The sequence below is a fragment of the Delphinapterus leucas genome, chromosome 18, assembly GCF_059928025.1.
Source record: "Delphinapterus leucas isolate spDelLeu-1000000601 "Yukka" chromosome 18, BTC_Dleu_Yukka2, whole genome shotgun sequence".
NCBI classification, from domain to species: domain Eukaryota; kingdom Metazoa; phylum Chordata; class Mammalia; order Artiodactyla; family Monodontidae; genus Delphinapterus; species Delphinapterus leucas.
In genome coordinates, this window is record NC_143146.1 from 55,283,019 (window position 1) to 55,295,670 (window position 12,652).

Below are 12,652 nucleotides of genomic sequence, written 5' to 3' on the forward strand. Positions count from 1 at the left end.
TTTTTCTTAGTAACTTACAGGTGATCCTAATGGTCATGAGTAGGTTTTGGGAACCAGGGGGTAGTTCTCTTTGTCCTTGCATGTGACAGATGCTAAACATGCTTTATTCTGAGAAGGTAGATCGCTGATCTTCCTGGGGAGCAGGGCATTGGGTTCTCTTTAGTAGCTTTCAGCCAAGAGAAGATCGCACAGAGGGCTGTCTGCCCAGCTTTCTCATCCTGGAAACTGTTTCTGGCTTCTGTTGGAGGCTCTTTGCTGGGAGGTGTATCAGAACTGCCTATACTTCTTTATGCAAAGCTGTGGGCATTCTGAGAGTGTAGACAACATATGAGTGCACTGAACGTGCATCCAGAGAGTTAACTTTTTTTTTTCTAATTTACAGCTGGATATAAAATAAGATAAAACACATATAACATTTTTTAAAAGATCTCTTTCATCTGAATAATTTGTTCAGAGGAAAGGAGTTAGGATGTTCTTTGTAGTGTCTTCCCCAAATTATTAATAGATGAATCAGAACTTTCTGCATTCAAAGAAACCAGAAGCAACGTCTGAATGATTCAATTTGGGACTAAAGAACTCTGCAAATTTTAAAACACTCTAATTAATGGGACAAAAGAAGAGGACTACTGTGGATGAAAATAAACGTAAATGCAAAGCTTAGGAAATAAATGGAATTGTCTGTTGGGGTGAAGTTTGGGTACTCCTTTAGAAGACTTTCTTATAATTTTGAAAATTAAAAATATTAGGGGGCCATTCAAGAGAAAACTGTGCTTGGTATGTACGTAGCAAAGTACCTGATCTTTGACAAAAATGACCAAACAGAGTGGCCCTGCTCTGTGGAGTGGCCTTGATGGAGTCACATTTGGAGACGTGAGGCCCCCATGTCCAGGGCCCTCATGGCTTACTTCGGAGGCTTCACCAGCCAAGCTCTGAACAAGTCTTGGCAGGTTCTGAGCCTGCTGTTTTCTGAAGCCCCCTCCCCAAGAATTCTGAGACCATATTTCCTGATGTTGAGGTTCCTTTTTGTCAGATCCCTGGTCAAGGTGGGTCTCCTTTCAGAGTTTCTACTTCAGGGAGGGGACCACCCTCTAAGAATTTCCTGACAGGTATAGAGAAGGAAAAAAAATTTCTTCCCTCTCCCCACTTAGGTTCACCAGTCGGGGCCCTGTAAATTAGACTGACAAGAGATAAATTATAAAAGAAAAGCATACCAATTTATTTAATGTAAGTTTTATGTGACGCAGGAAATGCGTCATTAGGAAATGAATACCCACAAGAATAGTTAAGGTGAGTGGTTTTTATACCCAGTTTGGTGAAGGGTGGAAAGGTGTAGAAAAATGAGACAGGACAGGACAGGACAGGGTCTGAGCTAAGGATGGTAAACTGGGGCAAACAGAGCAAGGCCTGTTCCTTCAGATTCCTCTAGGCGTCCTCCCGTCTTAAGAGATGAAGATGCTCCTTTCTTCCCAGTGGTAAGGCACTTCTCCCGTGAGGGTCTGTGACCTGCTTCAGGGGAGAAGGACAAAGCCAGGTAGTCCTTCCTGCCTCTGCCATTTCCCAAGATCCTTTAGCTTAAAATATTCCACTTGCCAAAGCACCATATTTGGGGGTAGCATGTCCTGAACCCCATCACAGGCCACTGATACTTTCCTGCCAGCTTCCAGGAGTAGACTCGTTGACCACATCTTGTGAAGGGGGGTGGGCTGATAGCTCTAGAAGAGGACTGGGAAGGTGTAGGCTCAAGCCCCAGAGTTATTAGGGGCATCCTTATTCTCCCTTGGCCTCCATTTTCCAGTCTGAAAAGTGAGCTTGGTAGTAGTTACCCAGCCTCTGATTCTAACGTGAATCAAACGGGGTAACACAAGGGGAGATAGTTGGCTTTTTGCTGGCTGCACATGTAAGGCATGATTTAATTTTCAACACTTGGACTATATATAAATCCTGAGGATATAATAAATCTAGGACTAAATAGAGCTGTCGCCAAGCAACCATTCACGGAAATGCTCAATTAGTAATAATGTTTCTCAACGCCTGCTGCATTATTAGAATCACCTGGGGAGGTTCTTGTAAAAAGCTACCAAGTCAACATCAGACTAATTGAGTTAGACTGGCTGGAGTTGGGCAGGGTACCCTAAAACTGTAGTCTTAGAAGAATGTTATGTTCCTGGTTGATATCTGTGCACATAAATAACAATGATCTTGAGTTCAAAAGATTGGGGTGGGGTAGGGATATAAGAACAGATACCGAGACTACATTCTTTTGTAGCCTGAGGCTATAGACACATAACTACTTTGTTTTTCATGTGGAAACTTCCCTATAGGGTTTCATGGGAGGAATTGCAATTCTTGGATACCCAACAATATACAACATGAAAGCAGCATTACCTCATGGGCCTTTAGCTCGAGTTTTAATTCATCTTGGGTCATGACACACTTTTTTTTTTTTAAGCAGACATTGAAAGTGTTTCTGAATGGCTCTGGTTGTTGAATTTTCTTGAAAAGTTTCCGTGTCGGCTCTGACCTAGCACCTGCTGATTAAATGGGCAAGAGAAGTTCATTCCCAGGTAGGAGAGAACAAACTTTCCCTGCCCACTTAATCAGTGACTTTTGTCTGCTGCTCCTTTGGCCTGGTCTCAAGCTTCAAGAAAATCTCAGGTTTGCTCGTCTCGGAAATCTTTTGGGATGTGAGAGGGATTGCTCTTCTCAAATGGAGGCCCCAGGTCAGCAACAGCAGCTCGTCTGTTAGAAATGCAAATTCTCAGGTCCCGCCCCAGACCAAGCAGATCAGAAACTGTGTTTCAACAAGCCCTCTGGGAGATGGTGCTGCATGTTCAAGGTTGAGAACCACTGAGCTAGCAAAATGGATCTTACCTTGTTTTTCTCGATAATAAGTGTGCTTTTCTCACTAGAAAAGCACCAAGCAGGCATTTGTAGGCATATGTCATACTTTGCTTTGCTTCCTTCTTCCCTCTCCCCTCTTCCTTCTGAGGATGAGGCAGATCGGGGCTAGAGGGAAAATGAGGGGTAGCTTTAAATCTCTGAAATACTGTCATCCAGGTACCTATTTTTGTTTTTTTTGCGGTACGCGGGCCTCTCACTGTTGTGGCCTCTCCTGTTGCGGAGCACAGGCTCCGGACGCGCAGGCTCAGCGGCCATGGCCCATGGGCCCAGCCACTCTGCGGCATGTGGGATCTTCCCGGACTGGGGTACGAACCCGTGTCCCCTGCATTGGCAGGCAGACTCTCAACCACTGCACCACCAGGGAAGCCCCAGGTTCCTATTTGTTCCAATCTTTTAAGAGATAGTAATCAGATAAAGTTACATTATATACACATATATAAGTATATAAAGAGATATACAATGTCTAAAGATATATTGTATCATAAATGTATAAAGCTATATACAATGTTTAGTAAACATTGTGTGTGTCTATATCTCCATTATAAATGTAAAAAGATATATACAATGAATAAAGATACACTATATATATATTATATATGTAATGTATTATGTACTTATAAAGGTAAAAGATACACTGTGTATATATAAATGTATAAAGGTATACACAATGTATAATAGGTACCTTGTGCATATATAAATCCCTGTTGTGAATGCAGGGAAGACTAAACTAGGAAATTCCAGAAACCAGGGTACCATTGGGAATCCAAAGATCATGAGAAAAGACTTGGGAGATTGGCAGTCAGCAGGGGAGAGAAATAAATCTTTGATGGAGTGGGGAGAGGAACAAAGCCTGGTAAGGGCCACTGCATTGCACAACCCAAAAGAGCCAGCCATCATTTGCCTGGAATTTCCTGCAGAGATGCTCCCAGGGCTGTGCAGGGCAGTGCCCTGGGTCAAAGGCAAGGGCAGGAAGTAGCCTTGGATGAGGCTGTAAAGTTTCCTTCTAAAAGTCAGTCATGCTGTGACTTCTTTAGGATGTTAGAATAGGTAACTGAAGACAGCTGTGCTATCCTTCAAGGGTCTTTAAAAATAGAATTGAGGGGCTTCCCTGGTGGCACAGTGGTTAACGGGGCTTCCCTGGTGCCGCAGTGGTTGAAAGTCCGCCTGCCGATGCAGGGGACACGGGTTCGTGCCCTGGTCCGGGAGGGTCCCACGTGCTGCGGAGCGGCTGGGCCCGTGAGCCATGGCCGCTGAGCCTGTGCATCCGGAGCCTGTGCTCCGCAACAGGAGAGGCCACAACAGTGAGAGGCCCGCGTACCGCAAAAGGGAAAAAAGAAAAAAAAATAGAATTGATTCTTTTCTCTCTTGGGGGTCTTGAAGGCAGAGAGAAGAATCAATGTAATTTTACCACTGGAACCCTTCCAACTGTTAACAGTTACGTTTTGTTATAGCCTCTATCTATCTACCTATCAGCTATCTCAAAGCCCTTCTCTCCAGACATTCCAAGAACTTAAGCTATCTGGCCTGTCTTTCAAACATCATGAGGGGATGGGGTAATTAGCGTGGATGGTCACCCCAATAACAGAGAAATTAGGAATCTCTCCAGAGTGTTTCTAGTAGTATTTAGATGTATGGAGTTACCATACATCTGCTGAGTGCCTACATGCATCATCTCATTGAGTCTTCACAACCACCGATGATAAAGGTGCTGTTAATATCCTCAGTATTTGTAGGTGACTGAGGAGGGGTTTGAACTGAAGTCAAAGCCTGAAGTTCCATCCACATCACTTTACTATTTAATGGTAGCTAAGGTCTTGATTCAGGTGGGCCTGCAGTTACTTATTGGACCCTTCATTGTCAGGGCTCAAATTGAGATATGCAATTACCTACGTTCTTTATGTACTTGAGTTCTTTCTTTTACTGGCTTGCACTTCTAAACCTCTATTTGTGGCAATATTTTAAGCTAATGATTGGTAATCTAAGAAGCTCTTAGACTTCCATGTAGTACTTTAAATACACTGTGACCTTTTAAAATAAAAGATTAACCACTGGAAGCCAAGCATCTTTCTCTTTCTTATGGGCTGAGCTTCAACATTATAACAGGAATTCACTAATGAAACAGACATGAAAAGAGACTCTCTAAAAATTTAAGAGGGTCATATATTCTGTGGTAATTGTTATTTTCCTAGTTAACTTCATCTCCATTTGTGTACCTGCTACAAATGTTTAACTATGTTCAGTGATTCCGTGTTTTATAATTTACATTGTCTTTTATTTCCTCTTATTGTCCGAAGTATTTTATTGGATGGTATGTGTGTAGTCTACTTTTTAAGCACATCGACATAATTCTTTGGGGTGAGCTTCCCTTGATAGCTACTTAGAACATCAAGAAGTTTTACTGCCTATGTACTTCCGGCATATTTTGAAGGAAAGAGGATTAATTTATTGTATGTCCGACAGTCCTGAATTCTTAACTGCTTTATCAAAAGAGTGTATAAATAAGATTCTTTTTTCTTTTTATTGCAGGAAATGCAACATATTGTTAAATCACAACACATCAGAGCAGAAAAAGGTAAGCATGGATCTGTATAAATATTTGAAAACCCCTAGGGTGACTCCTCTTTGAGCTAACATGGCTTCTCTCATCTCCAGCCATGGTGGAAGGTTCATGGTTAGATCTGGCCAGAAGGAACAAGCCTGAGACTCAGCCCTTTGCCCATCTCACGATTAATGCCATTGACATCCCATCAGGTAAGTTCCATTTATATCCAGCCTGAAAAATATTTCAAGAGTAAGTCAGAAAGAGAAAAACAAATACCCTATGCTAACACTATATATATGGAATTAAAAAAAAATAGTTCTGATGAACCTAGGAGCAGGACAGGAATAAACATGCAGACATAGAGAATGGACTTGAGGACACAGGGAGGGGGAAGGGTAAGCTGGGACGAAGTGAGAGAGTGGCATGGACATATATACACTACCAAACGTAAAATAGATAGCTAGCGGGAAGCAGCCACATAGCACAGGGAGATCAGCTCGGTGCTTTGTGACCACCTAGAGGGGTGGGATAGGGAGGATGGGAGGGAGACGCAAGAGGGAGGGGATATGGGGATATATGTGTACATATAGCTGATTCACTTTGTTATACAGCAGAAACTAACACACCATTGTAAAGCAATTATACTCTAATAAAGATGTTAAAAAACAAGTCATTTATCAGCCCATCTGAATACTCAGACCTATTCTTAGCCTGTTAGCAAAATTTTGAGAGCCCTTAACTTCTAGACCAGAAGAAAGATCATCTATTTCCACATCATGGAAACAGTGATTCTCGATCGTGCCAGAATGGACATCATCACTATAATTCATTTTCAGATCATCAGAGTGAGTTTATTTTAAAAGACTGCTAGTTGAGGTTGCATAACTGGGAAGGATAATCCCATGTTATACTCATCTCTATTTTTCCAAGCAAAAGTTGACACATCCCCATTGCTGGCCTGTGAGGTGCATGAATTCCTCCAGGTAGTCATGTACTCAGCCATCTCCTGCAGAGTTCCAGAGTGATATTTAAGAGGCAATAGCCCTCTAGAAAATGAGACATACTCGTTCTCCAGGGACTTATCGTTTTTTTTCTGGCTAAGAATTTAGCTCAGTAGACTGGAGACCTCATTATCTTTTGGAAATGAGGAAACCCAGAGCTCTATGTCTACATCTACCTAATGTACCAGTGATTTCCATCATATAATCCCCACTGGTTACTTCACATCGGGTTAGGTGAGCATCAGAAAGGTCACAAAGAACATTAGGATGGAGTGACAATGGAATATTACTGTTATTATACCATTTATACACACACTTTGTATCAGGCATTTTGCTCTGTATCCATTATCTCTAAACCTTACTACAACCCTGCAAGGTAGTGATTATCATTCAGATTTTGCAAACAGGGAAACCAAGGTCCACCTAGTGTTAAGTTATCTGATCGAGGTTACAACATGGCAGGATTAGAAGTTGAATTCCACTCTAGCTGATTCCCAAGTCCATGCTTTTTATAATATAGGTTATTACATAAGTATCTTGTGGCCTGTTGCCTTTGTCAGAGGGGAATAAATTCAGAGCGCTTGTGTTCCTCTTTTCATGAAAGAAGTAGATTAATGTGGTTTTAATAGCAGGGCGTCTCAAGTCTGACGGCCTGGGTTTGAGGTCCCACCGTACTACCTGGCTGGGTGTCCTTGTGCAAATTATTGGAATCCTTTGTGTGTCAGCTTCTTCATGGGGATGGTAACAGTTTGTACGTCATGGGGCAGCTATAAAGATTTAATGAGGTTATATACTAAAATGCGTATATGGAAGTGGGCATATAGTAAGAACTTAGTGAATGTAGTTTGTCATTATTTAAAGTTTAATTAAATAATTTTATATATTCTATTTCTTGTTTTACAAAAATGATTCAAGGCAAGTTCTTCTTAGAGTTAAAAAAAATCCAAGTTTTAATAAGCAGTTGTGAAGCTACTAATATAGTATGGGCCACAAAGGAATTTTTCCTGACTACAGACATAGAAAGGAGAAACCAACTCTTTGATTTTTAGATTTTCCTAAACTATCTATACTGTCCCAGATATTTGCTTCATAAACAAATTCTCCTCTCTCTCTCTCTCTCTTTCTGTGTGTGTGTGTGTGTATGTGTGTGCCTTATGGTGGAACTACACTAATTTTCTGAGTGGAAAACTATTTTGCATGTTAGCAAAGCCAATCAAATTAATACTGATCTGTCAGCTGTGTGTGCTGTAGTCTGCATTTATCTTTTCAGTTCATTTTAAATGGCATATGATACATACTGCATTAGACTGTGTGCCAAAGTCTATTTGGCAATAGCAAGCATGTTTTAGTTACATAGCTCTCCCTCCAGGCACCTTGCATCAAATCATTGCCAAAAAGAAGGCAAAACTCCTGGTTATTTTAGGATGGTTATTGAGCTTGAGACAGAGTGAAATGAGTTAGCGTATGCTTCTGTTTAAGAAAATAGAATTTGCTCCTCTGGCTTGGCCAATGCCTCCTTGAGTCCATTTATCTCCCAGTTTGGATACTTCAGAGGAAGATGGCTTTAATTTTGCACGTTCATTCGGGGCCTCTGTTCCATACTTATTTGTACTTATTTACACATAAGAAAGAAATCAGAATCTGCCTTATACTGACTGTATTTCAAAGCTTCTCGAATAAAATGCATTGGGGAGTATTTTGTGAGGTCAGGATTCATGGCTCTCTTAAGGGCAGCTCAGGCTAAATACCTGGAGAGACTTCTTCTCTAATGTCTAATAGCAGTGACCCTAGGGGCTGGGGCGGCTGGGGAGGCTGAAGGTCGTCTAGTGATGGAAGCCCAGGCTTGCTATGCGAGGTCCTCCAACCTGATAGGGGGGTTGTTCTCATCTTTTCTCCCACTATCGCTATTCATGAGCTCTCCAGTTCACACTGACAGTTCTTCTCCCTTTTCCTCTGCGTGCTGTGTGCATTTCGTTCTTTGCTAGAACAGTTTCCCTCGATCACAATCCTCTCCCTTTTCTCAGCCCGTCCACATTTGACCCAAGCCCTCCCTGCCCTCTGTCACTGGGCAGAGTTCACGTGGTCACCACTAATTTCTGCAGCTTCCACTTGGCAGGTGCTTTAACTAAACTTCAGCCATGGGCTGTGTGACCTGCAGAAATGAAAATGTTATATTTTTCATTTGGTGTGCCCACTTCTTCTTTTCTCCACTACAGAGTGCCTTGAGGGTATACTGCTTGATGCATTTCTTAACTGTGGATAGAGTGAATGCCCGTAGAAAGCACCATTCAGATATTTACTAAATGATGAAATTGATCAGCGAATGGATAAATATAGGCATGTTTAGAAGGATATAAGGACACTCCTTCCACTTGACTTGAGCTAACAACAGGAGTGGTATGCGGTCAGGGTTTCTGTGTTCTCCTCTCTCTTTCATATCCTTCCCTGCCTTTCCTGGACTGTATCTCTGAGCCCTTGGTCTAACGCTAGCTGATCCAACCTGTCGAGAGGGTAGACGTCACCTTAGTCATTCTGCTGCTATCTGTTAAGGGCCGTCATAGGAGATAAACTATAAGACCGATAATTGATTGCATAAAGGATTGAATACAAGAGTAGGGGAAGAAGGGGGTAACCATGGGATGGTTTGAGATAGGAAACACCTTGAGTTTTTTTAGCTCTGTCAATGGACTAGGTGGCTGTTTACCAGCCTGGAGAAGTTACTTTGCTAGTGTTCATGAGGGTGTGATGCATAGAGTCTTACAGTCTCATTTTGACTCACTTGGGACCATGGAATGATATTTACATTTGGGATGCTTTAATTTAGGATGAGCTGAGGTAGGACCTCAGATGAAAAAGGGCAGGGCGCTGTGCTGGGTTCTGGAGGCAGCAGTGCCTGTGATGGCTTCTCAGGCTCGCTGGGGCGCCCTCTTGTGGAAACGATGTGCAGTTCAGGAAATCTGTCCTGTCCCTGAGCACAGGGATTGAAACCATTGGCTTCTTTGCCTTTGCAGGCATGTCTAAGGATGGGGGGTTGCTCCACCATAGCTTGGACCCCGCTGCATTTTTTTTCTTCCACTTACCCTACCATCTAGTTGGTTCTTGAACAGCCTGGTATTGAGGTCCCCAGACCATATCCCAGCTGCCCAGTAGCCCTCCAGGGACAATAGAACATTATCCTTTTTGTGGCTCTCCAGAGTAAGATGCAGGTGTTCAAGTTTTCCCAGGATTCAGGCCAGTCTTGAAAGTTAGCCAGTGTGGGTTTCTGGTTCTACAAAGATCTCCCAAGGACCCACTCTAGCCAAAGTGTTGTCAGCTCTGATGGATCCGTGGAATCCAGTTTAAGTCTAAATTCTGTGGGGGATTTCTCTTGGGTGACAGGCGGCAAAGAACTCCCTGGCTGCAGAAACTACTCCCCACCCCATTCTGAGACTCCTCAGCTCTGTTTTGCCTTGTTGAAATCCTAGCAGATGACAAGCTTAACTTAGCATAAGTGTTTACAAAATCCTCTGGAGGAAAACTCTGGACTTTCCACAGTATAACAGCTTTTTTCCCACTAGCTGACATCTTTTCCAGTTGGCTAATAGGTATCCGTATAAATATAAATATTTGATTACTGAGGTTTATCATGGAGGTAGTCCCAATTTTTTAAGACCTAGTAAAGTACACTAAAGACCTGAAATATTCAAAGCGTTGGACACTTTGCTGACTTAGAAGATTTTCTAGAAACTTCTGCTGCTCCAGAAACAGTGACATGAAGATCGGTTGTCACATTTCAGGTGTGAGAAGGAGCTAAAGGAGAGTTCTGGTCTAATAACTAGAAGAGATTTTACCATCCTTTGGGCACAAAGGATCGCATGAAGTTGTGAAGCTGGGGAGTACAATGCCAAGGATATGTTCTTTGTGAACTTCTCTGGGGGCACCTTTTCAGTCGTGTGACCTTGGGAGGCATTTGGGCTATTGGAGGAGGGGAAAATCAATGGTGATGAGAATATAGAGTTTAAGAGTTTGACTTTTTGGTCCAAGTTGCTGTGACCCAGATTTTCAGCTCCTTCTATATACCTCTCTCCATGAATTAAAAGAGAAAGTGGGGTCACGTGGAGTGTGGATATTCTCTTCCTATACTTGTTTCTTGCTCTCTTGTTTCAACTGCCTCTGGCTGATTCTCTTCCTTCAACCCTGAATGGCCTTTATGCTTCTGTTGGCTGAATTCCTCCTTTAAGTTGTCAGGCTCAGTAGCACAGCAAAATCGTTCTTGAGCCCTCTGGGAGGAAGTAATCTCTTTCCTTTGAATTCCCATTGCAATATCCACACCTTTCTTATCAGGGCCCGAGCCTTGCTTCCTGTCTGAACGTATATCATACTTATCCCTTGTGTACTATAGGCTCCTTGAGGGCAGGAAAAGTGAGATTTTGTATTTGACCCCTCTCAGGTGCCTAGCAGAGAGCGCAAGTACTTCTTAATGTACTGGTACTCCCCTTTTAGAAGATAAATTCTGAGAAATTATTCTCCCATTGGAACAATGACTGTTCCAGTAGGTCTTTCTCCAACCTCATAGAATTGTGAGGATGTCCTTCTCCTTGAAGGGGGTGGGTTTTAAATCACGTGCCTCTCTTTTCCTCAGGTTCCCATAAAGTGAGTCTGTCCTGCTGGTACCATGACCGAGGTTGGGCCAAGATCTCCAACATGACTTTCAGCAATGGAAAACTAATAGTTAACCAAGATGGCTTTTATTACCTGTATGCCAACATTTGCTTTCGACATCATGAAACTTCGGGAAACCTCACTGCGAATTACCTTCAGCTAATGGTGTATGTCACCAAGACCAGCATCAAAATCCCGAGTTCTCATACCCTCATGAAAGGAGGAAGCACCAAATACTGGTCGGGGAATTCTGAATTCCATTTTTACTCCATAAACGTTGGGGGATTTTTTAAGCTACGGTCTGGTGAGGAAATAAGCATTGAGGTATCCAACCCTTCACTACTGGATCCAGATCAAGATGCAACGTACTTTGGGGCTTTTAAAGTTCGAGATATAGATTGAGCCCCATTTTATGAAGCATTTTCACGTATTTCCTAGGATGTATAGAAAACTTTAAAAACAAGCCAAGAAAGATATATGTAGGTGTGTGAGACTACTAAGAGCTATGACCCACAGGGTACAAGAAGACCCGTGCCTTTGACTCTGTAGGGAGCGAATGTATTTACAGCCAATGGGAGATGTTGGACTCAAGGTGTGTTACAATCTAAGGGTTTTCTTACACAGTGGTTTTTAAATTTTGTAATGAATTCCTAGAATTAAAGCAGATTGGAGCAATTATGGTTGCCTTTATGAAAAACTGCCTTTGGGCTATGGGAGGGGTTAATTCTCTGTCTCTAATCCATGGTTAGGTGCCACGATGCAGCTGAAGTGGAAAGGGGGTCATCTAATTGCAAACTGATGACCGTCTGAAGGGTGAAATTCTTTTGAATTGTTACATCATGCTGGAACCTGCAAATAAATACTTTTTTCTAATGAGAAAAAAATATATGTATTTTTATATAATATCTAAAGTTATATTTCAGATGTAATGTTTTCTGTGCAAAGTATTGTAAATTATATTTGTGCTATAGTATTTGATTCAAAATATTTAAAAATGTCTTGCTGTTGCCATATTTAATGTTTTAAATGTACAGACGTATTTAACTGGTGCACTTTGTAAATCCCCTGGGGAAAACCTGCAGCTAAGGGGAAAAATGTTGTTTGCTAATATCAACTGTATGATACTTCTTCATTCTTTTTAACTTAATAGATTTTTTCAGACTTCTCAAGTCTGTTTCCAAAAAAATTAACATGGATGCCTTGAATGTTGGCCACCAGGTGCCTTTCAAATTTAGAAGCTAATTGACTTTAGGAAGCTGACATTGCCAAAAAGGATACATAATGGGCTACTGGGATCTGTCAACAGTATTTATATAATTATTGAACAGGTGGTTTTTTCTACAGGTGCTGCAAATTGTAAATTTTTTTCATGGAAAAGTTATCAGTGGCTTATAGCAAAAAAAAATTCCATTTTTAATTTAGTGGAAGTTATTTTATACTATACAATAAAAACATTGCCTTAGAATGTTATTTTTTTTTTGGTATGAAAATAAATTTATAGGAAAACCCGCCTTGTGATTTTGTGCTTCTCTTTTATGTCTGTCTTGCTCTGTGATCCTTTCTCTCC

General features: G+C 41.7%; 1 protein-coding gene across 1 annotated transcript in view; it reads left to right on the forward strand.

Moving 5' to 3' along the window:
• The window catches only part of TNFSF11 (TNF superfamily member 11), a 32,368-nt gene extending 20,881 nt beyond the window's left edge, over positions 1–11,487 (forward strand). The window contains exons 3-5 of the mRNA XM_022574427.2: positions 5,428–5,473; positions 5,554–5,652; positions 11,066–11,487. Of these exons, the coding sequence (XP_022430135.1) occupies positions 5,428–5,473; positions 5,554–5,652; positions 11,066–11,487 (567 nt within the window). The remainder of the gene's footprint in view (positions 1–5,427; positions 5,474–5,553; positions 5,653–11,065) is intronic.
• The last annotated feature ends 1,165 nt before the right edge of the window (positions 11,488–12,652 follow it).